The sequence below is a fragment of the Euleptes europaea genome, chromosome 1, assembly GCF_029931775.1.
Source record: "Euleptes europaea isolate rEulEur1 chromosome 1, rEulEur1.hap1, whole genome shotgun sequence".
In the NCBI taxonomy this organism is placed as follows: Eukaryota; Metazoa; Chordata; class Lepidosauria; order Squamata; family Sphaerodactylidae; genus Euleptes; species Euleptes europaea.
Genome location: NC_079312.1, coordinates 108,110,454 through 108,134,728, shown reverse-complemented (window position 1 = coordinate 108,134,728; position 24,275 = coordinate 108,110,454). Strand labels below are relative to the sequence as shown.

At 42.7% G+C, this 24,275-nt stretch overlaps 1 protein-coding gene across 3 annotated transcripts in view; it reads left to right on the top strand.

The window, feature by feature from the left end:
• Positions 1 to 24,275, top strand: part of TENM2 (teneurin transmembrane protein 2) — an 860,742-nt gene that overhangs the window by 811,209 nt on the left and 25,258 nt on the right. For all 3 annotated transcript variants that reach the window (XM_056867244.1, XM_056867243.1, XM_056867245.1), the window contains 5 exons: positions 4,873 to 4,893; positions 10,546 to 10,778; positions 13,395 to 13,549; positions 14,037 to 14,911; positions 22,350 to 22,525. In XM_056867244.1, the coding sequence (XP_056723222.1) occupies positions 4,873 to 4,893; positions 10,546 to 10,778; positions 13,395 to 13,549; positions 14,037 to 14,911; positions 22,350 to 22,525 (1,460 nt within the window). The remainder of the gene's footprint in view (positions 1 to 4,872; positions 4,894 to 10,545; positions 10,779 to 13,394; positions 13,550 to 14,036; positions 14,912 to 22,349; positions 22,526 to 24,275) is intronic.

Sequence of the window (24,275 nt, the reverse complement as noted above, 5' to 3'; positions counted from 1 at the left end):
AGCCGTTTTCTCCAGAGGAACTATCTCTGTATGTGAAGATCAGTTGTAATTCTGGAAGATCTCTATGCCCCACCTGGAGGTTGGCAACCATACTGTTGAATCTGTGTCTCTACGACGCTGTTTTCCTGGTGCTTTCTATTGACTGCTTTGGAGTACTAGTAAAGTTCAAAGCTGGAGAATTCACATAGGAGAAATCAACAGCAGAGGTCTAGCAAGGGGCGGGGGAATCTTTCCCTTACTATCATTGATGTGTTCCAAATTGCCAGCTTGGCTCCTTTGTTCCAGCAGAAGAAAATGTACTGGGTCCATATACTGAAGACACACATGACAGGAATAGAAAGGGTTAATCCTCCCTTTCCATCATAGATCCTCTGCTCCCAGTTTCAGCCTCCCACAGCTGCCTTTCATCAAAAAAGAAAGAAACCTTTGGGAAGAAGGATCATGGCACTCCCCACTGTGTGCAATTGAGGCTCTGTCCCTTAAGTCCCTTTGTATGGAGAGTTGCTCTTAGGGATGATTATTCCTTGCTCCAGGGATTGCAACAGGAAATCAAGCAGCCTTTTAGCTCACCGTCCTCTGTACAAGCCATCCAGAACCAGATGGATTACTTCCCCCCAAATGCAAGATCCGTAGCAATAAGCAGATGTAAACACGGGTATAAAACAGTCTCTCTCGGTTATTAGAAGAGTTTATGTGTCTTTTGGGGAAGGGCCCTGGGGATAAGAAAAAGGCTTTTGGAGAAAGCAGAAAAGAAGGATGGCACAATAGGAGAGAAGGAAGTAAAAGAGAGCTAATCCAGTGGGGGGAAATGCAAAGGAGAGAAGGAGAGGGAAGAAACAAAACAATGAGTTGGGATGAAGAAAAGAGACCTAGGTGTCCGGAGGTAGCTCCAGACTGGGAGCTGCCTGCCCCACTGTTGCTGCTGAAGCCTTACCTGGCCATGTCCTTCCCGATGCCCTGGGAGGGCAGAGGTCAAAACAGCTGAGAACAGCCTCACCCAACAAGGCTAGGACTGGTGGGGCAGGGATAGGGTTGCCAGCTCTGGGTTGGGAAATGCCTGGAAATTTGGGGGGGGGGCTGAGGAGGGCAGGGTTTCTGGAGGAAATTCACTGGGGTATAATGCCACACAGTCCACCTTCCAAAGCGGCCATTTTCTCCAGGTGAACTTATCTCTCTTACTTGGAGATCAGGCCTAACCCCAGGAGATCTCCAGTCTCCACCTGGGGGTTGGCAACCTTAGGCAGGGATGATGCCACCAGGGCAGGCTCTGGCAAGGGACAGCCCAACCAGAAGTCCAAGCTTGCTGGAGGCAATGGGAGGGTGGGTTCACTACAAGATTGGAAGGGCCCACAGACCCAGTAGCCCTCTGGCTACCCTGCCTGGTTGTAAGGAGGAGGCGGGAGTCAGAGAAGGATGGTTTAGGCAAAGGGATGAGGTAATGAAGGTCATTGGCCTCTTAGGCCAGGACTTGGCCAAGGCACTAGCTGGGGCAGAACCCAGCCTGTGATTGCGTGCTAGTGAGGGAAGGTGGAGACAGCAGAGGTTAAAGGAGAGACTCGCAACGATGGCAGAGGAGGAGAAGCAGGCTCAGCTCAGGGCTGTGAGACCTGCTGTCTGTGGAAGAAAGGAACAAGGCGAAGCTGAGTCCTAGGGAGGACACAGGGCTCATAGCAAGATGGTGGAGAGGCAGCCAGGAGAGACTGGGGCAAAAGGAGTGCTACACTAGGAAAAGGAAGGCAAAAGAGTGTGTGGGGGGGAGACAAGGGTATTAGGGAAAAATGCAAGGAAGATATAAAGATGAAGGGAAGAAGAGATAAGAGATTAAAAAAAAAAAAAGAACAGAAAGAAAAAAGCAGAGGGGGCAAGCATGAGGCTTGCATTAAGGCCTCAGTGGAAGTTGGCATACTACATCCTCATTTTTGATTTACAAAGTGGTTTACTCAAATGTATCAGGTTGTCTGGCCCTCAGAGTAAGGCAGCATCATATTGGGCCATGGTTTTGACTCACAATAGTCTTACAGGATAACAAGGGTTGCCAGCTTTGGGTTGGGAAATACCTGGAGATTTTGGGGGCAGAGCCTGAGAAGGGCGGGGTTTGGAGAGGGGAGGGACTTCAATGCCATAGAGTCCAATGGCCAGGGCGGCCATTTTCTCCAAGGAAACCGCTCTCTATCAGCTGGAGATCAGTTGTAATAGCGGGAGACCCCCAGCCACCACCTGGAGGTTAATATAAAAATTACTCACAATACTGGTAACCAAAGGCTGAGGAAAAAGAAACCAGCACAACTCCATATATTAAACAATTCATCAGCCTCACACTGTGTAAACCGCATACAATTCTGCAGAAGGATTAGCAGCCCTTTTGGGAGCTATAAAAATATTTAACTTAAAAATACTAAAAAATCGCAAAAGATAAAAATATTATTGAAATAGTCATTAGTTTAAGTTTATTTAAAAGATTGTGAATCTCCCTAATTGTATGTGGTTTACACAGTGTGAGGCTGATGAAGCTATGCTTTGGTGAAAGCGCTACAAGAATATCCGGTATAGCGTTTCCTCCTTCTTTGGATTGGACTTTGTCTCCTTCTTTGGATTGGACCTTGTCCCAACTGATTTCTGACAGTGTCGACCACATTTGGACTTGAAGAAAAATTGCCTCTGATAGACTTTTGGACTTGCTATTAGGCTTTTTGATAACTTGTTGTAAATAATTGTATATATTTGCACTTTTTGTGGTTGTTATTTTCACTGTTATTAGTTGTTAATGAATTGTTTAATATATTGAGTTGTGCTGGTTTCTTTTTCCTCACCACCTGGAGGTTGGCAACCCAAGAGATAACTCACTCAATCATTTTGACACGGGGTGGCAGGCAAAACCCCGCCAATCCATCCAACTGCCCGTCGACCAGCTGGGGGTTGGCGGGCAAGCTTGCACACGCACCTGCACGCCACGTCTCTTCCAGTTAACCCCCAGAAGCACTGCATCTCAACGGACCTTTTACCACTCAAACTGGGAGTGGTAAACTCCCAGCTCCGCCCCATAACCTTCCTGCCGGAGGAGAGGGGGGACCTAGCAACCCTAGGCAGTAAAAATGTAGACAGGTCTTCTAGGCTTGAGCTTCATTCTTTGTGCCCAGAAAAGAGAGGGGCCTAAACCTAGCTCTTTTCCAATTTTGAGTGGCACTGGTAAGGGGAAGTAAAGGGACCTGGTCAGCTCTCCAAGCCAAATGCACGGCTTTACTAAAAAGATGTATGGCTCATACTGTGGCTTCCAAGTGCTGTTAGACTTAAGAGTGAAACAATAAACAGTCATGTTTAAAAAAAAAAACCACTATTTTAGTTTATGCCATCTTAAAAATTGGGTTCCCCCCCCATAGGGCCAATAACTGCATCCATAGTGTTTATAACTGTATTTAGCAATAGATCCAAAGGTGTTAATCTGCTGTAGCAAATGTTCGCCAGAGTTAAGCAGCACCTAAAAGACTGACACAATTTATTCTATCGTAAGCTTTCATGAGTTAGAGCTCAGGTTTTCAGTGGGCCTTTTTTATATACTGTGGGGTGATGGCCGTGGTGGCGGTTGTATGCTTCTTAACGTCTGAAGATGTGAGTTCTGACACATGAAGACTTAATGCTGAAATAAATTGTGTTAGTCTTTCAAGGGCTACTTGACTCCTGTGTAATTGTGTCTTCGGTGGAGCCATAACCTTAATTAGTTTCGTTCTGACAGCTCCTCTGCATGCACAAGTAAAAATAAAATAGGTATGTGTTTATTTAGTTGGTTTGTGTGACTTATGAAATGTCTTACCAACCAGGAAAGAAGTTGGGGCATAATTCATATTAGTGCTCTTCCTTTTTGGCTGGCTGGATTGTGCCCTAGCCTTTTACTGAAGATACAATTACATATGTGAGACACTTGAGTTACCAATATCAGTTCTGAGGCTTGCATAGGGTTGCCAACCTCCAGGTACTCGCTGGAGATTTCCTGCTATTACAACTGATCTCTTGCCAATAGAGATCAGTTCACCTGGAGAAAATGGCCACTTTGGCCATTGAACTCTATGGCATTGAAGTCCCACCCCTCCTCAAACCCCACCCTCCTCAGGCTCCGCCCCAAAAACTTTCCGCCGGTAGCGAAGAGGGACCTAGCAACCCTAGGCTAGCAAGCCCCATCTTCAGTATAGGCTGCTGTTGACCGCATGCGTTTCTTCCGCATATTTGAAATGAGGTACATTAAGAATACATAGCCCTTGGCATTGCATAAAGCGTCATCTTGTATGGCAGAGACAAATGCTGATTAGCGCAGTGTGAATTTACAAAGCGGAGTGTCTGGTTGCTCTGTTACGAAACAGCGCTTCCCGTCAGTCACAAGCCATGTGAAATGAATGCCAGGCTGACAGTGAAACCTGCATTAAGTGACAACTCTAGGGACTGAAGAGGGAAGCCAGTTGCCGAGTAGAGATGTGCTCAAGGTTACAAAACATCCTCTTGGTTCAGTTGTTTGACTGGGAAGGATATTAGCACATTTCACGTTTGTCAGGCCTCTGTTTCACCAAGCCTGCTGACAGACAGCTGCCAACTCCTTTCACTGTCAGTATAAAAGATGGACATTTTTGCACATGACGTTTTTCAGTGATCCAGAAAGTCTCGAACAAAAATGCCTTGAGGGGCTATTCCAGCAGGGAACTATGTTGTGACTGCAACCCCTTCTGTTGTGCTTCATCCCTAAATTAACCTAAGGCTAAAGCTGAAAAGAGGTTTCCTTGCCTATGTCCTCTTGTAGAATAAGACGAAAATGTTATGTTTGCTTTACAGTCTCTTCTTCAGCTAACTGTTCCTCTTTTTTTTCTTTTCTGTTCCCTTTCTGTAAAGAAATAAAGAGTTTAAACATAGGTAAGACCAAGACCATTTGCTATGCTTATCATTTGCTATGTTTTGTTTGCTCTGTTGTGTTTGCTTTTTGTGTTGTGCTTTTTGTGTGATGTTATGTTTTAAATGTATAAAATTAGAGCCAACCTTTATGCACTAATTGTGTGTTATGAATATGATAAGCATTAGCAATTATACTATGCAGTCAAAAAGCAACCAAATACGTTCTGACAGCTATTAGGAATGTCTAGGAATGCAAGTATAATGAACCCCAAGCTAACTTTTCGGTGAGCACTTCTGCACACTGTCTGTAATTGGCCTAAAAGGTCGAGGCAAACTACAGTGGTGGCTTTTGCAAAGGCTGGAGAGGGTTCAGAAAGGGGGTGGTACTGCCCACTTTGGAAACCCACCTTGAGCAGGCATAGACCCACCTTGAGCAGGCAAAAATATATTGTCATGTAAATAAAACTTAAATCCAGAGCTGTTCCAAGTCTCCTGCTACGTTTGTGGAGTATAATTGCTCTTTCTCATTCCTCCTCTTTACCATGAACAAAAAAAGCGTATTAGAAGTTATCATCTCAGCAGCTGAAACAAAAGATTAAAGTTTTATGATTTTGATGGGATTTAAATTGCAGAAAGGCGCAGTGGGTAAAGTAGGAAGGGCTGACGGCTCTATTAATGTCTTCATATGAAGAATGTATGCAGTGAAATATGTAGTGGCCAAAAGCAGGGTCAGTCTTGCCTTCACCCACCCTTCCTGCCCTCCTCTAAATAGCCTCTTGGATGTGACTCGATGCTCTTGTACCTTCTACTTCTACTATAAGCAGTGAACTGCTTACATCAGAAAAAAATGGGTATCCATCTACCATGGACCAAAGATATCACTTAATCAATACAGGTCTTGTACTTGGTTATTAAAGAAAAAAAAGAGTAAGGGAAAAAAAGAAACCACTAGCAGGAGAGGAAGAGGGGTGATTTTGCCAGGTTTCAGATTTTTTGCAGCTACTAGCATCGTGGTGCTTTTTCTTCATTAGAGGGTTTCCAGGGCAAACAGGAGGCTGCTGGGAAAAGGCAGAGAATGATCTGCTTTGCCGAATTGCAGCGGCGCCTCTTCCTAAGCAAATTTGTGCACGCTGGGAGAATGAAAAAAGCCGTTTCGCGGCTTTTTTTTTTTTAACAGGGCTAAAAGGCCCATTGAAAACAGGAAGGCTGCGCCTGCTAAAAAGCAGGCACAGCACCGCCATTTCCAGCGCCGGCGTACCGCAGCGAACCAGGATAGGACGCTGCCTAACCAGTGGCTCCTCTCCCGGCCCACCCCCGTGCGCCGGTGTGGCCTCCCTACGCCGTGGCCTGCGCCATGGAGCGGCCGCGCCAGCATAGGGGTGAGGTGTGGTCCCACTGCTCTTGGCCGCCGGCGGGACTGGCCTCGCTGCCAGTGTAAGTGCATGTAATCGCGCGATTACACACACTTAAGCTGGCAGCAAGGTCATGCCGCCTCCAAAGAACTTTCGGCCCAATTCTCAGGAATGGGCTGTCAGTGTAGTTGCTGAAACAATATACACCCCCTTTCCAGTAGGGAGTTGCAGTGTGTCTATGGTCAACGTTTGTTCTGTTCCACGTGACTTCCAGGCTGTGATCCTGCAAGGCAAAATGGGTCATAAGCATTGGATCAGCAAATAGCAGCTGTTGGAATGGAGTGCCTGGCCCTTGGTCAGAAATGCAGCTGTGCTTCTCGTTGGATGCACTGAAGTTTACATGCATGTGGAGTTTCCTGAGCCACAGTGCATACCCTTGAGCATACAGTGCATACCCTTGTGTGGATTCTTAAGGGGAAAGGTCGTTCAACGAATACAGCGCCACCACATATTGCAAGGGGAGAAGAGATAACATGGCTATTTACAACAAACATATGCAGAGGCAAGGAATCCTTGCTTACCTGTGTAGGGTGCAAGCTGGACTAGATGTCCCTGTTGGGTGTTTATGTCTCTAGCAATAAGACTGTGGCCATAAGACTCTCTTTGTTGCTGGGAGTCTTGCAGGGAGTCTTACTGGTGACAGTGTTAAGGAAGACAGGATATTTTTACACCTGCAGTCACAAACTTTCTCCCCAAATCTGAGTTTCACTCTGTAACAGTGCTTTCTGCAAGGTTGCCTAGTGCTGTCTCAGCATAACCTTGCTCACAGGGTTGATTTGTCTCACAAATACAAAAGCCTTGCTCTTCAGAGGCCAATAAGTCCAGTTGCAAAAAAAAAAAAAAAGACAACTAGAGCATTCACTTTCTGTCTTTGTCCTGCTAACTTTTAAAGCCTTTGTTAGCCTTTAAAGAAATTTGCCTGATATCACCCAGAGTTGGCATCTGCAGGGAACTCATTTTAAATACTCATTACATCTGCCTGTTGTTAGCCAGACATGTTTGTGCAGGAGCTCTTCCTTCTAGTCCAGCTGTCTGTTTGAAAAGCTGAGGATGACATTTCTCACTTTCCAAGTGGCTCACTGGTTCTGCGCCTCAAACAGCTGTCAAAATAGTTTGTTAGAGATGAGGTAATATCTCAGAACCTCCACTGCAAAAAGAAAAGACCTCGGTAGAACAAGAGCTTGGCTTATTTGCAAATCGTGGGGGCTTACTTTGGTATGGGGTACAGGATTAGTGTTTTTCAAAAATGGCACAAGGGACGTTCTCTGGTATGAAAGCAAGAAGAATAAGCTCGCATTAAATGTAGTGATTGTGTGCTTGACTACTGCAACCAATTCTATTGAATAGCAACTCTGATGACACAAACTATGACTTGAGCCGCCATTATTACTACAGCATCACAGCCAAGCCTCCCAATGGTGTTTCTACCCAAACCCTCCCTTAAACATCTTATTTTTGCCACAAGTTACTTCAGATCATTCTGCAGTTGACGTTAAAGGAGGAGGAGGAGGATGCTTACAAGATGCCATGTTAGGGAGGGATGAGATGTAACTAGCCCTATTCTGCCTACTTTGTAGCAATTTTGCAGGGATATGTAGCTTCCCAATACTTCTACGGAGTCTGGAAGCAACCAACAGTCATTGCTTCAACAGTGCTACGGTTGAATACTGACTCTCAGTCTGAGGGCTAAGGGTGTGCTGCTTCCCCCCCCCCCACGGTATTTTTCAGGTTCGGATTTAATGAACCTGGAAATTTAAAAAAAAACTCGAAAAGCCAAGTACAGTGGATTCGGCTTTTCCAGAAAATTTTTAAAAAATGTGGGTTTATAAAACCTGAGCGCAAAAAATATTGGCTTAGTGCTGAGCGCTGGGCTCCCTGGAACCCAGCGTTCAGTTCTGAGCCACTGGGGGGGGGGGGGTTAAATGAGCACTGCTTGCCTGGAGAAGGTTTAAATAAGCAGTGCTTCCTTATCCGAACCCCTCCAGAGTTCAGATGGATGCTGCTTACTGGCTCCCACCTCCTGAATCCGCTTTTCAGCTCGCTTTAATTGCCATTTTTTGGTACGACCCCCCCCCCCCCGAAAAATACCATAAAGGTATTTTTTTGGGGGGGGGATTGGTTCAGCATATTGATATGCACACCCCTACTGAGGGCTCAGGAATGGAATTGGTAGGGGAAAAGCCTGAGGTGGTGAAATGAAACAGGTCTCTGCAGCCACAGTCTGCTTCCAAATTGGAATACAGCAGCAACATCTGTCTGTTCCATTTCTGCTTACTGCGTAAGCAATGTTGAATAAATACCATGTGCTCTTCTGATTGTTTGATCTTTAAACCGTTTCCATTGCCATGCTATTCTCTACCCAACACCCTATTTAAAAAAAGTAAATGAACAAACCAGTTCTCAGTACTTGTATGCATGACTCAGGGCTGTTCTACGCATTACTTTTCCTACTGAATTATTTATCTGTTTAAAAATGGAACAGTTGTGTGACTGGAGTTTAAGGTAAACCTTGGCAGGGCTAAGCTTCATTCTAAAAAAAATAAATGCCCTGAGCAGTAGCAATAGTGAAATAATGTTCTAGGGAGAATGCTTTTGAGCATGTGCAGAACTATAATTTCCCTTCTCCCAGCTGCTTCCAACACATTAGGTGTAAGGCTATGATTTTTAGGTAAGTGCACCCCTTCCCAACATCTCACATTTTAGAAATTAAAAGCCAGTTTTTTGCTACTACACTCTCTTTTTATACTTGTGTACATAGATTGGGAAACAGATACATGCTATCACTTGTCCTACCCTCAGAGGTAAATGTGCTCATGTCTCTATTCTAACCTAACAAAGTACAAATGTATAGAGAACAATGCAGAAGTTATTGAGAGTTTAATATCATATAAAGAAATGCATGAAGCAGTCAACCACATGAGATTCACTAGAGTAGAAAAATCTATTCAGAGCTTCTGTTATCATATGTTGGCTAACAACAAAGATTGTGTGTGTGCCCTATTTCTTCAATAGTAACCTTGAGCATCAAATGAGTATTTGCTACAATTTTGGAATGCTAAATGGTGGCGTTAACCTCTAGCCACCAATAGACTGGTCATCTTGTTAGAAAGAGTTTCAAAACTCTTTGTAAAAACTCTTTCTATAAAGAATGGATGAGAAGCGAAAGGACTGCAATTATAAATTATGGGACTATTCATCTTTAAGGCTGCTTCAGGGCAGGCTGTAGTGTGTTCTAAGTACTATTATTTGGCACAGTGGGAAGAAGGGGAAAAGATTTTTCAAGGAGGCACAGATGCTATAGTTTTTGAAAAATAATTTACAGTTTCTCATCAGAAGCTGTATCACTTTGGCTTCCCCTACATTTTGCGTTGCGGTGACATTATTTTCAAAATATTTGTGCCCAACTGAAACATCCGTGCTCTATAAAATAGAAGTATTCACAAGGGAGGTAAAAGGAAATCCATAAATGGAACTTAATAAGAACATATATCTTCAATGCTCATATTATTAAGATGTAAAGCTATCTATTTCCAGTTTTCTAAAGGGTATAGAAATATACAGTGTTAAAAATAGTATCAATTACAAACAAAAACTGATTGATTTTATAGGAGTCAATGGGTTACCTATAAGAGGCAGCGTCTGATATTTACAGCATACGTCAATATACTCAGAACTAGTGGAACTTATGACCAAGTAAATGCATATAAGATTTCCACATATGTTGAAGTAAGCCACTCTGCTAAAGTTTATAAGAATAAGTAGGTGGCTGTGGGGCTATAATTTACCCAGTAGCCCTTGCCTCTGTTTGTTTATTGGTCACTTTTTTTTACTGTTATTCAAAAGAGTTTGTGATGGAGTACATTTGGGTTATCTATTTGATCTCCATGAGAACTTTAAGAGTTAGATTTGGCTGAGGGATAGTGACCTGCCCAAAGGTTACCTGTTAATTTCTCAGCCCATAATGGAATTTGACCTGAGTTTCCCAACCTAAACATTACCTGTTCTAGCCACATTAAGGCCTGGAGGCAAAGTGAGGACAAGAAAAGGGGATTGGGCAGGTTCTTGCAAACTTATTATTGCCCTGTGTAGGGTTTTGAAATTTTGGGAAGAAAAGCAGGGAACCGACACTGTCAACAATATCCATGATACGAGTAGAGCAATTGACATTTTCTGACACCTCTGTCCTCCCAGTCCATCTTTCACTAAAAAGCTTTATGGGGAGCTGGTTTCGCCATCATGTTTTCTCTTTTCTGTTCTAAAGCAACAACCCTGCCCACAAATACTACCTAGCTGTGGATCCTGTTTCGGGCTCACTATATGTATCAGATACCAACAGTCGCCGTATTTACAAAGTCAAATCCCTTACTGGTGCCAAAGATTTAGCTGGCAACTCGGAAGTGGTGGCAGGGACAGGAGAGCAGTGCTTGCCTTTTGATGAAGCCAGATGTGGCGATGGAGGAAAAGCAGTGGATGCGACTCTAATGAGCCCACGAGGTAAAGGGTTTTTTTTTGGGGGGGGGGAATAGTTGTCTGAAGCAAGACTGGATTTTGATATAATTATCCCGCAATTAAATCACTGCTTGCTGGGCTATTTTTATTCTTGGAGTTAATCACAGTGGGTTAACAAGTTTTTCCCGTGTAGGATTTTATCTTGAGGTTGCTTTTTTTCCTCCTTTCTTTTATTGGGAGTAAACTCCTGCCCCTGCATTTTCTTTCCCTTGCAAAAGAAGAACAAAATGTGAATTACCTGAATGCTTTCCTCTGTGAAGGAGAAATGTGCAAGCCAGCAGGAATTGTATGAAAGATTCCTTTGGGAGTGCAAAAGTGTATATTATATTTTGGATTTTGTTTGGGGCGGGAAGGGTGTACTGTCTCCTCTGTCTCCTGTTTATATAGATAAACTAAAACCAAACATCATTTTTCTTCTTGAGGAAAAAAAGGGAAACGAAGATATGGGACTATTCACTTTTATTTTTACTGTGCTTGCTTTTCAATACTGCATAGTTTTTAAAAAAATGCAGCCTAAGCAACTGCGCTTTGGCTAGTCACATCTTTTGGAACTAATAAAAGCAGAGTAGAAAGAAACATGCACAACAAACATCAAATAAAATAAGTTTCTGCATATTGTCAATGTACAAATTCCAGCTTGGCTATCTGGCAAATTAATATTTTTTTCTGTCTTGATAAAGTTGAAAGGCACAGTTGCAATGACCCGCTGAAATCGGACAGCGATCCAGATGTTTTGTTTAAGGAAATGATAAACGTTAATTTGTCTATCTGATTACTCTGCTTCAAAGAAACATTTATTAATGTATGAAATAAATTCCTGTTAAAAGCACCAAAGGCACAACCACCGTCTTATATTGCATCTAGCAACAGATTGTTGACTAGAACAACACTTGCTGCAAATCAGGGCTACTCTTCCTTACCAAAACTGCCTTTGCTCAGGAATGGTCAACAGTAAAGGATGAAGCACTTCTTATTTTGCCTTGGACACTTACATGTCCATTGTGTTTACCAGGGGCTCTGCGCACACGTTACATGATCATGATTAACTATATACATATCACCCCACTTTCTTTGGTAACATAATTACTTTTGTGCCGGATTCATCGCATGCATGTATAATTGCAGCCCAATCCCTAAAGGTACCTGTCATGTCTATCTGCAAAAGCAGTAGTGCCAAAGCATGAGAAACACAGGAGAAGCAGAGGTGGTACCTATCTCAAGGCATATGTGGCCAACTTATGGGGAAATGTGCTATTAGTGGCACAAATATCAGTGGCTTGTAGTACATCAGACAGGAGCTAGGGCATTCACAGGACTGACTACAGCATACACTCAGTGTAGACATAACCCACCATGATTTATTTTAAATTGTGATTACAATAAACCATGGTTTGACACATTCAGTCGTCACATGAAACGATAGTTTAATGAACAGTGGTTGGTGTGATTGTCTGAACATAGGCCACTCCACTATAGTTACTTCCGATCTGTCAAATAAGGCTGTAAACCCATGGTTTGGAGTTGGCCTTAACCACAGTTAATCTTAGCTTTAGTTTTGCGCATTGTGTAGACACAAAACGTCCTGGCTTGATCCCAGTTTGTTCCCCAGCTCCAGAGCAAACATGATGGAACAAGCACCTTTCAGTGCAACTTGAATCCTGGTTTCATAAACTAACCATAGTTACCCCCCCCAAAAAAAAAAACCCATGTTTTTGAATTCATCTCTATAGTCCAGATTTTTCCTTGCTTTACTTATTCTGTAGGCCAAGGTCAAACCATGGTCATGTACAGGACAGGGATTGAATGTGCTTTGCAGCATGCATTAGAGTGACTCTACTTGATCCTTTTGGTTAAAGCTTGCGGCATGCTTGCCAAAAAGGTCAGCCACCATTGCTCTTGAGAAAAAGTGTCTTTGCTACTGCTGCCAGCTTCCTTCCAGTATACCCTGTTGGAGGAGGCCTACCTACACAAAGGTCTGCCTGAGCAAATTAGGCTGTTGATCGTGAAACATTTTGAAGGAGCTCATATAACGAAGACAAGTACGTAGCATGAATGAAAAGTTGCCATCCATAGAGAACTGCTCTGGTGTGAGCCCTGTAACAGTAAATAGTGCATTCCTAAGGAAAGTTACTCCAGTCTAAGCCCATTGAAATGAATGGGCTTACACTGGAGTAACTCTCCTTAGGAATGCACTGTAAGAATTGCTCTAGAACAGTGCTCGGTGAACTCTGATTTTTCAAAAACATATGGTATCAAAACAAGAACGGGAAAACCTTAAAATTTAAAAGTGCGCTTATATATAATATTATATATTATTATATATAATATTATATATTACATATATATATATAATACAGGAATTAGGATCACGCAAACCAGTACCATTAGCGTTAGCTTGGAAAATAAATGGTTCAAAATTCAGAACCAAAGACTTCACTGATTCCAGTGGAGCATTTCTATAGGGTTGGCTGGAATAGAGGACATACACCCACAAAATCAAGAGAAAAACGTGTGAGTAGCAATTGCAACAGTCAGTGTCCATGATTATTAACAAGGCATGAAGCCAGGCGACTCATTCTTGCTTTCTTTGCACCCTGGTAGGAATTGCAGTAGATAAGTATGGCCTTATGTATTTTGTTGATGCCACAATGATCCGAAAAGTTGACCAGAATGGAATAATATCAACTCTGCTGGGCTCCAATGATCTAACTGCTGTTCGGCCACTAAGCTGTGATTCCAGCATGGACGTGACCCAGGTAGAGTGTTACTTCCTCTTTGCTTATGTGCCACATTGAAACAGATGGCTACTTATTTTGGATAACTGCCTAGTTGCACTCCCCAGGAAATACTATATGTTACAATTTGCTGAAAAAGAAAGATGGATTGTAAGAATATCAGGAATGATGGCGATATGCAGTGTGAGAAGGTAGTTAATGTGATGTGAGAAGATAGGTTTGTTATTATCAGTAATCACATTAACTATCACCTTTGCTGTAGGTGACCTATAGCAGTGATAAAGAGAGCTGTGATAATGTTGTATGTAATTGACTTTTCTTTTCTATCATTTTTTGCAGCATGTAGTCGTATTTACTGAATACGTTAAGTATCCAGTGCAGTTTTGATGAACACAAATCTGCTCAGTTCACACGCAGCTACCCTCTCTTTCCCACATCGTTGATATGCATTCAAAGAAATGTGTCTGTCTAGATAAATAGCTATCATAATGTGTTGTGTCTTCCACAGGTGCGTCTGGAATGGCCAACCGATCTCGCTGTCAACCCAATGGATAACTCTCTGTATGTACTGGAGAACAATGTCATTTTGCGGATCACCGAGAACCATCAGGTTAGCATCATCGCTGGCCGGCCAATGCACTGTCAGGTTCCCGGTATAGACTACTCCCTCAGCAAACTGGCCATTCATTCTGCACTGGAATCAGCCAGTGCAATTGCCATCTCACACACTGGAATTCTTTACATCAGTGAGACAGATGAGAAAAAAATTAACCGGCTTCGCCAGGTCACCACTAATGGCGAGATTTGCCTCCTGGCTGGGGCACCTTCGGACTGCGACTGCAAAAATGACGTCAACTGTAATTGCTATGCTGGTGACGATGCTTATGCCACCGACGCCATCTTAAATACCCCATCCTCTTTAGCTGTGGCACCAGATGGCACTATTTACATAGCAGATCTTGGAAATATACGTATCAGGGCTGTCAGCAAAAACAGGCCAGTCCTTACCTCTTTCAACCAGTATGAAATTGCATCTCCAGGAGAGCAGGAACTTTATGTCTTCAACATTGATGGCATCCACCAGTATACCCTAAGCCTTGTAACAGGAGAATATCTATATAATTTCACCTATAGTGCCGATAATGATGTGACTGACGTGATTGATAACAATGGCAACTCTCTAAAAATTCGGCGGGATACAAATGGAGCACCACGTCATTTTCTAATGCCTGACAATCAAATTGTGACTCTGACTGTTGGCACAAATGGTGGTCTTAAGGTAGTGTCAACCCAGACCTTGGAACTTGGATTAATGACTTACCATGGGAACAGTGGTCTCTTGGCAACAAAAAGTGATGAGACCGGATGGACGACATTTTATGAGTAAGACCATTTTCAGAATAATGTTGCACATCCGTTATCTGCCCAGGTGATGAGCAAGCAGGGTGTCATCAGGACGAGGACGTGGTTCAAGAAAAATTGCAGGTCTAAGCGTGATGGGTGCCCCCTTCCAATTCTAAGATATTCTGTGATCAGAATAAATTGTGCACTTGTTGCATATATATTTTTAATTTGGCATAATTTATTCTGACTGCTCCTTGGGACTTTCCATGTTGTTTATTCTGAGAGAGATTCGCTCGGTTTGGCGCAACCAAAGGAGTAGGCAGAGAACAGGGAGAGGGTGGGTGGAAGAAATTTCAGGCTTCAGAGTTCAGGCAAACAAGATGCCACATGGGCATGGCTCACACTTAGCACCAAGCCCCCATGTGGCACTAGGTGAGTGGACCTTGTGCTTCTGCATTTTTTCCTTTCCTTCTCTTTGTGTTTCATGTGCTCAGAGCCATGTCCAAAACAGATACAGCAAAGGCCACGGATCTCTAATTGCCTTGAAAATTCAGATTGGGGCCTTATAAGAAAAGGAGGGGGGGTGCAATCTTTCAACCCCTAAGCAGTTTTGCTATTCAAAACTGCCCTCCCATACTGTTAGCACTTTAAAGAAGACAAAAGATGGGCTTTTTAAAGGACCCATCTTGCTTTCTTGCTTTCAAATGCTAAAAACAGTGCTGGTTATGGGAATGGGTTTTGATTCACCAAACAGAGCAGAGAGTGAACAGTTAAACTCCCTCTCCTCTTCTGGCATGGCCCCAATCCAAACCATGGCTGCACAGACTTGCAATTGGCCTTTTATAATCCGAGTTCTTCATCACATTTGTTTTGGTCCTCATTTTGTGCTACAGGTTTAGTGCAAACCATATTTCGGCATTACATCCCAACCAGAAAACTGAATACAGACATTTTCAGACGGAGTGAGGTTCACAGAGCAGAGCTCACAGGATGGATCGTTGTCAAAGTCCCCTTTCTCATAACAGGCCCCCTGCTCCCCTTCTGAAAAGCTGTGCCAGGGGATTAAGAGGACCTTCTAGTATCACCTGGCTGGTGACTCAGGGAGCTTCAGTAGAAGGACAGAAGGTGTGAAAACTGCTCCCTCTTGCATAAGTTCCAGGGTTCACACTTGGCAGTTTTCACTGATTCCCCCCTTACTTAGGGTTGCCAATCTCCAGGCACTAGCAGGAGATCTCCTGCTATTACAACTGATCTCCAGGCGACAGAGATCAGTTCACCTGGAGGAAATGGCCGCTTTGGTAATTGGACTCTATGGCATTGAAGTCCCTCCTCTCCCCAAACCCCTCCCTCCTCAGGCTCCACCCCAAAAACCTCCCGCCGGTGGTGAAGAGGCACTTGGCAACCCTACCCTTACTGCTGTATCCTCTCATGCTGCATCCCCCGCCATTTCTGATAGGCCTCTATCCCCAGCAGTGTTTTTTATTTTAAAATGGGGACTGCCATGTAGGGTTGCCACCCTACAAGTGGTGGCTGGAGATTTCCCACTGATCTCCAGGCAAGAAAGATCAGTTCACTTGAAGAAAAGGGTCTCTTCGGAAGGTGGACTGTATGGCGTTATGTCTAGGCTTCCCAGGCCCCGCAGCTCCACCGGCAGGAGTTTTGCGGGGCTGAGGGGATGTGTGCAGTGCGCGCCTGGCACAGCAAGCACAAACACCCCACACAACTCTATGATTTCCGGCTAGACCCAGAAGTGACATGTGCGGAACGTGCGCACGCTGTGCCCGCCGGCCCTTAGCTGGCCGGCCGGCAACCTGGTGGATTGGCAGGATTTTACCTGCCACCACCGGGCACCTGGCAACCCTACGTTATGCCCTATTGAAGTCCCTCCCCTCCCCAACCCCCCCACCCTCTGCAGGCACCACCCCCAAAATCTCCAGGTATTTACCAGCCCAGAGCTGGCAACCATGGCAGAGGGAATTGCTTACTGCTCTCTGGGACCAAACTAATGGTTTGAGTTTCTGCTGCAAATTAGGATTGTAAACCAGGGCTGATGCTGGTTTGGAGGTATAGTGCAAACCATGGTTTCCTCATTCAGTTGTAATACCAAAATATGCCTTGTACTAAAGTTAAAAGTCATTAATTTTATGTATGTATTTATTTACTTCATTCATACCCTGCTGTTCTCTCCATGGAGACCCAAGGAGGCTTACGTCATTCTCTTCTCCTTCATTTTATCCTCATAACAACCCTGTGTCATAGTTTAGGCTGAGAGTATCTGACTGGCCCAAGGTCACCCAACAAGCTTCCTTGACTGAGTGGGGAATTGAACCTAGATCTCCCAGATGCTGGCCCAACACTCTAAAATCGTTAAACCACACTGCCGATTGCCTTTTCTGATGCTCTTTTTATTGTTTAGTTTTTAAATGTTGTTCGCTGCCATGAGTATTCTACTTCTCAAAAGTGGACTAGAAATGTATAATTAATAGATTCCCAACTGCCCAAGGGAAGGGGAAGGAGGGAAGACCAAAGTATGCCAGAGTCTTCACCTAGGGTTGCCAGGTCCCTCTTTGCCACTGGTGGGAGATATTTGGGGCAGAGCCTGAGGAGGGCGGGGTTTGGGAAGGGGAGGGACTTCAATGCCATAGAGTCCAATTGCCAAAGCAGCCATTTTCTCCAGGTGAACTGATCTCTATCGGCTGGAGATCAGTTATAATAGCAGGAGATCTCCAGCTAGTACCTGAAAGTTGGCAACCCTATCTTCACCGTATATATCACAGAAGAATGGCATACAAGTGGTTTTGATAACTCTGCTACAGTTATGAATGTCCCTTATACAAGCTGTTGTATGGTTGTTCTCAGAAGCCTGAAACAATTTTAAGATGGCAACAGTAGGATAGGTCCCAATATTGTTAAACGTGTCTGGCAGACCCCTGAATATTTATTTTCGGTACTAGCTCTGCCTAACGTAAAACCTCATAGATTTTGGCTACACCCCACTAAGTTTCTTCTCTCCAGGGATTTCAATATCGCAGTTTCTTTCGGAACTCAAACGACAAGTCTTGCTGTTCAAATGTCAGGATATTGGGACCATGTTCCATATGGGCAGATAAAGCATTGATTAGCTTTACTCACTGCTCGTTCCTGAGATCGGTGAGGAAATTAGATCCCAAGGTATCTGTAAAAGCTCAACGTGACATATAATTTCTAGAGAGGCCAAAATTACACTCTTTTAAGAGCCGGTAGATTAGAAAGACAAAATTTCCTCTTTAACTGCAACAGATGAAAGATAACATGCTAGGCATTTTTAAAAAAAGAAAGAAAGAAAAAGAAAGAAAACCAGAATCTCGCTAACCATTATCTTCCTTTTAATAGTCTCCATGTACATACCTGGCCAGTGTTGTTGAATTTTCTCAAATCATTGATATTATGCAGACACTGACCATGGGGGGAAATGTTTTTTTAATGCAAACTGGACCTTTCTGGAAGTGGTTAGAGATTAGACGTTTACATGGCAAAGGATCTGTACATTTTCTCTGGTGTGCAGTTTGCACACCAGTTTGCACCGGCAAAGAGCAAACAAAGGACTCTTTGTGAGTAAGCATCACACCACACTGTTGTGTTAAGCAGCAAGCTGAAATCCTTTCTCCTAAATAGAAGCACAGTGAGTGAAGGGACCAGTCTGCCATTGGAAAAGGTGCCTTTTTCAGGCAGCTTCTGATGAAAAGACCAACCAATCCACTAACAGGAATGGGATCCTTTGGAGCAGGTTTTGGATTTGCTTCATGAGCAAGCAACCCGTTCTGCTGTTATTTATTATTTATTATTTGTTCGCAGGAGTATGCTCACGCCAGCGTCCATCACAATGTCTGTTTAGACTTGAAGTGGACTGTCATGGCAGTGTGAGTTCTTTTTCAACAAGGAAGTTATTTTCATATATAGTTTCACGTGGAGCATTAACTAGTGCCTCTACCCAGTATGTGCTGAGAACACCCCCTAAAAAGAATCTGCTGAGAACACCCCTCATAAGCAATAGCATTGATTCAGGTTGTCAGGTTGTCATTTCCATCTTGCTGGGCTATTTAGGAGTAGGTTGTTCAACAACTTGACCATACAGACAAGTAAAACAAGCAAAACTAATTCAAGGGAATAAATAACCCAGTTTGGAAATACAGCCATAATTTTTACCGATACCCATGTTTGTAATTTTTGTGTGTGTGGAAAGTTTTTCTCTTATCTAGGAGAATACTGCCATCTGCTGGTCACTTTATAGTATTGTGTTGTGTCTGCCTTAACAATGTTGCATGATGGCTTTCCAAAATAGGAGATGGATAGCCACTTCCACAATATTCTGGCAGCATTCTTCATCTAGCCCATTATCAAGTTCGATGTACAGTAAATTGCATTCAAAGACCATATCTATACCACAGGGTGCAGTATGTTGGTCTTTTTCGGGTTCATGCAAATAGCCAGTTTTTCAGGTGTCTCTGATTATAAAATGAAAGACATGACTGCTGAAATGCTTTGGGAATATGAAACATAATGGTAGGGACATATTTTGAATTGGTCTCACTAGCTAACCATATCAAATATTTTGTATCTTGAAAGCACTAAATAAGGATTAATTTAAGTGCTGCCAAGAAATAGATTGTGTGGATATGAAACCTTATTCATCTTCACATGAGACTGAAAGCTGGAATTAGTCCATTACTTTATATCAAAATAACTTTATCTGAATGTTTTGAATCCCAGGTGCAAGACTGCTAGCTGAACACGTTAGGTTACAGATCATCATAAGTTGTAGCAGTGACAGAAAACTCTGAATGAAGCATAGCAAACAAGGACAAATATAAGGAACATCCAGTGCAATTTGGAAAATGTGAAACAGAAAAACAGTAACAAAATTAATGAATCATATCGAAAGCCTGGCTGTGCATGTTTGGCACTAATTTGAACGACAGGACCAATTTACAATAATACCGTACCTCTTTCAGACAGAAACATCATGCGCTGACTGGACTCTCGGAGCTATAAAGTCATTCCCATTCTCCATAGTTTGTCTCTTCCATTTTCCTCGTTGCCTCGATCGAGGCATTTCCTGCACATTAACAGCTCTCTAATGTGTTTGAGACCCTCACTCCACCCAGCCACTCATCAGTTCCCAGGAAATGTCCCGCTCCATCATAGTTATAGCTGAATAAATGCATTTACGGCTGTCTACTGCCTAAATCCATTGAATAATTAAGTCACATTATTGAGCGATCCAGCACAATCCAGTCCAGGCTCTTTCCCCAGCTGAGAACAGCCGTGCTCGCGGGGTAGCAGTTGCTGCTCCCATATGCTTTTCAGTCTGCTGCTTACCTACCCTGCTCGACAACTCTATAGAGCTATGTGTAGATGGACCTGCCCACTGGGGACAATTTGCCAGTTTCAGCAATTAGTGCCTCATTAGTATCTTGTCTCTGGAGAAAAGTGATCATGTGAACATTCTTTTCCAGAAAGAAAGAAAAAAACAGTTGCTGATACTGAGGGGGAAAAATAATCAAAGGCATTTGCACCAAATGACTTCTAGGTTCTGCCAAACGAAATAATTATGACCATATACATAATTTTAACTTGCTTTGTTCAGTTCAGTTGTAGCATGAGATCTATATTGCTTGAACAATAATCAGTGTTTTCTACTGTTTCTGGAACAGAATGATGCCTCCCATATTTTTCAGATACTATTTTTATGAGGGTCTATCTGTCCTCTGATAAATTATTCATTTGTGAGCCTTGAATTTCCATATCCTAATCACATATGGAAATCTTAATTGATCCTAAATGTACTAAATTCATAGAATCATAGAGTTGGAAGGAACCATCAGGGTCATCTAGTCCAACCCCCTGTACAATGCAGGAAATTCACGACTACCTCCCCCACACCCCCATTGACCCCTACAGGCCCAGAAGATGGCCAAGATACCCTCCCTCTCATCATCTGCTTAAGGTCATAGAATCAGCATTGCTGACAGATGGCCATCTAACCTCTTCTTAAAAACCTCCAGGGAAGGAGAGCTTACCACCTCCCAAGGAAGACTGTTCCACTGAGGAACTGCTCTAACGGTTAGAAAGTTCTTCCTAATGTTTAGACAGAAACTCTTTTGATTTAATTTTAACCCGTTGGTTCTGGTCCGACCTTCTGGGGCAACAGAAAACAACTCGGCACCCTCCTCTATATGACAGCCCTTCAAGTACTTGAAGATGGTTATCATGTCCCCTCTCAGTCTTCTCCTCTTCAGCCTAAGCATACTCATCTCCTTCAAACTTTCCTCATAGGACTTGGTCTCCACAACTTTGTAAGTAGACCCCTTATATCTTCCAGAAACATCTATGACTTGATGCTGTTTTGGTTGCTGTGCCAAGAAACAGAGCCTTAAGATGGGTCCATCTCCAAATGGTGTGCTGGCACAGCACCACAAATAGATATGAAGCAAAGTGCAGGATTGGAGGAGTTGCTGCACACACATACAAACACACAAACACACAATGCCCAAGAACAGATGTAATTATTTGTGCCCCAAAACAAATATAATTGTAGTTTAAACTGATTTAAAGGACCTGTTCACTAGGTAAAGATTTTAGATGTTAGTCTATAGCAGCTCAGTAAAATAGGGGTTCAGTGGCACCATAAAGCCTTAACAAAATTTGTACTGGAATAAATTTTTATTGTTATTTATTAGGTGTGCATGCTTAAAAGAAAAAGAGGGGTTGGCTGCCTTGTGCAAAGCATTGCTGTAGTTCATGTGATATGTTAGAAGAATACAAGTCACCTTATATGTATATTAAACTATGTAAATAACTTAACACTTGAAATTTAACCTTCAGTATATCCAAGGGTTAAGCATTACAGAATCTTCTCCTCCAAACTGAAATGCTTCTTCCTGCAAAAATTTGAGAAGGAACCTCTGCCAGAGGCATATCACAGAAACATTTGTACCGAAATAGATCACTGCACATTTTGAAGATTGGTTCTTTGCGATCGTTTTAGTTATCTGAAACATATTACAAGAAGAAGGGACTGTGAGGATATCATTAAAAATATGTAAATCATATTGATTGCACTCTGTAAATACATATGAAAAGGTAACATCCAGGGAGATTTGTGTGTAAGAAGGTCTTTCCACAGATGTGCCGAACCGAGATTGTTCAGAGCATTACCTTCATTTGAGTTCCCTAGATCTATGTGCTTTGGTTCCTCAATCTAGCAGCTGGTCCTACAGAACTCGGGTGAAGTCTTCCTGCTTTTGATACTGAAGATTATGAGTTGATTATTTTGCATAATGGGATCCCTATACTTGCTCTTCAAGTTGTTTTTGTTATTCTCCAATCTCTAGGTTGGCAATGTGTGTGTGCATATAATTTAAAATGTGAAGGTATATGTTGGCTCAGATGAACCTTGGAAAAATTATATATGTGCAATTTTTCTTGCATCTTTTAGTTATGACCATGAAGGACGTCTAACCAATGTAACTCGCCCCACGGGTGTAGTAACCAGCCTTCATCGTGAAATGGAAAAGTCTATTACCATAGATATTGAAAACTCCAACCGGGATGATGATGTCACAGTAATTACCAACCTCTCCTCTGTGGAGGCATCTTATACAGTAGTTCAAGGTACAGAAGCTCACTTTTTAGAACACCACGTCATCTGTCAAATATACACACAAAAAAATCACCTCTAAACTATTCTCCAAAGGCTTTGCACACCTATGTGTGAGCAGGAACAATGGTATAAAGCACATACAGGCAATTTCTGGTCTGTGTGCTTTCGTGTAGTCTAGGTTTTTGTAAAACTCTTGAGAATGGCGGTTTTTATTGTTTAAAAAATCATTGTCCAGTAATCTCCATTTTTACTTCTGTAATGACTATGCCTTCCGCCTCCCAACACACATACACAAACTCCTGAATATGGATATCACATTCTCATGTGTACCTGTTCGGTACCACATCACTCTACTCTCAACAGGAGAAACACACTTTCCTGAATCATTCCTATCAATTCAGTAAGCTTTAGATTTTTATTCATATTTGACTGTTATTCATATCAGAAAATAGCATTCTCATATTAAATATTATGCCAAAAATATATTATTGGTAAGGTTGCCAACCTCCAGGTGGTAGCTTGAGATCTCCTGCTATTACAACTGATCTCCAGGTGACAGATATCAGTTCAACTGGAGAAAATGGCTGCTTCGGAAGGTGGACTCTATGGCATTATACCCCATTCAAGTCCCTCCCCTCCACAAACCCCGCCCTCCTCATGCTCCACCCAAAATCTCCAGGTATTTCCCAACCGTGAGCTGGCAACCCTAATTACTGGTATCACTTGTTAAAGCATCAAGAGTTTAAGGATGGTTCTATGTAGGGTTTTCAAGGCTAGAGACATTCAGAGGTGGTTTGCCATTGCCTTCCTCTACGTGAGCTGAAAGAGTTCTGAGAGAACTGTAACTGGCACAAGGTCACCTAGCAGACTTCATGTGGAGGAGTGGGGAATCAAACCTGGTTCTCTAGATTGGAGTCCACTGCTCTTAACCACTACACCATGCTGGCTCGTCTAATGACTAGGAAGATCCATCCCTTGTAAAGTTATTAGGAAACTTTGAGGAGTTCACCTTAAGGTCTGAAAATTTTCTACAAGAGTCAATGGGCCTGCTTTCCTCTTTTAATTGCATCTTATTATTGTATTCATTTTACTGTTTATTTAGAAAATGTGTATGCCTCCTCTCTAGAAACCTGCTGAAGGTGGCTCAAAAATAAAAACAATATTTTAACCCTTCCACAAGTGAAGATCTTGATATTCCTTCTTTACATGTCCATTTGGCACAAATTTCTGCCTTCCTGCTGAAAGATGTACAATGCTTTCTCACCTAAAGCATTTTTTTATATAGGTTTGACCCACCTTTTCTTCACTTGCATTGGGATGTCACTTCTTATCCCCCAAGATAACTGCTGCCTAAAGACATTTCTGATTTTTCTCTGATTCAAAATGTAGCACTTCCACCTGTTTCGCAGATCTAAGACTACGCTAAACACATCCTCCAGAAACTTGGTGTTTGAAGAGTTTCATCCTTATACCTTAATAAGACCAAGTTGGATTCCAAAAGGACATCCGTTTTGTTATACTGACCTCCAAGATGGATTAGCTTGTTGCTTCGCAATAATTCTATCCTTGGATATTTCGTATCATTAGACAATACAATGATTGTATGATCATGGGGGGCTTTTTAAGTTTAAAAGAAAAACTATACAATGATAGCTCCATCCATGAGATGTTCAAGTACATTTGCAAGAGGGTTTTTTTTTTTTTTGTACTTTATCCCAGAGGATTTCACTACCAAATGTGTGCCTGCCTACCAATCATAAA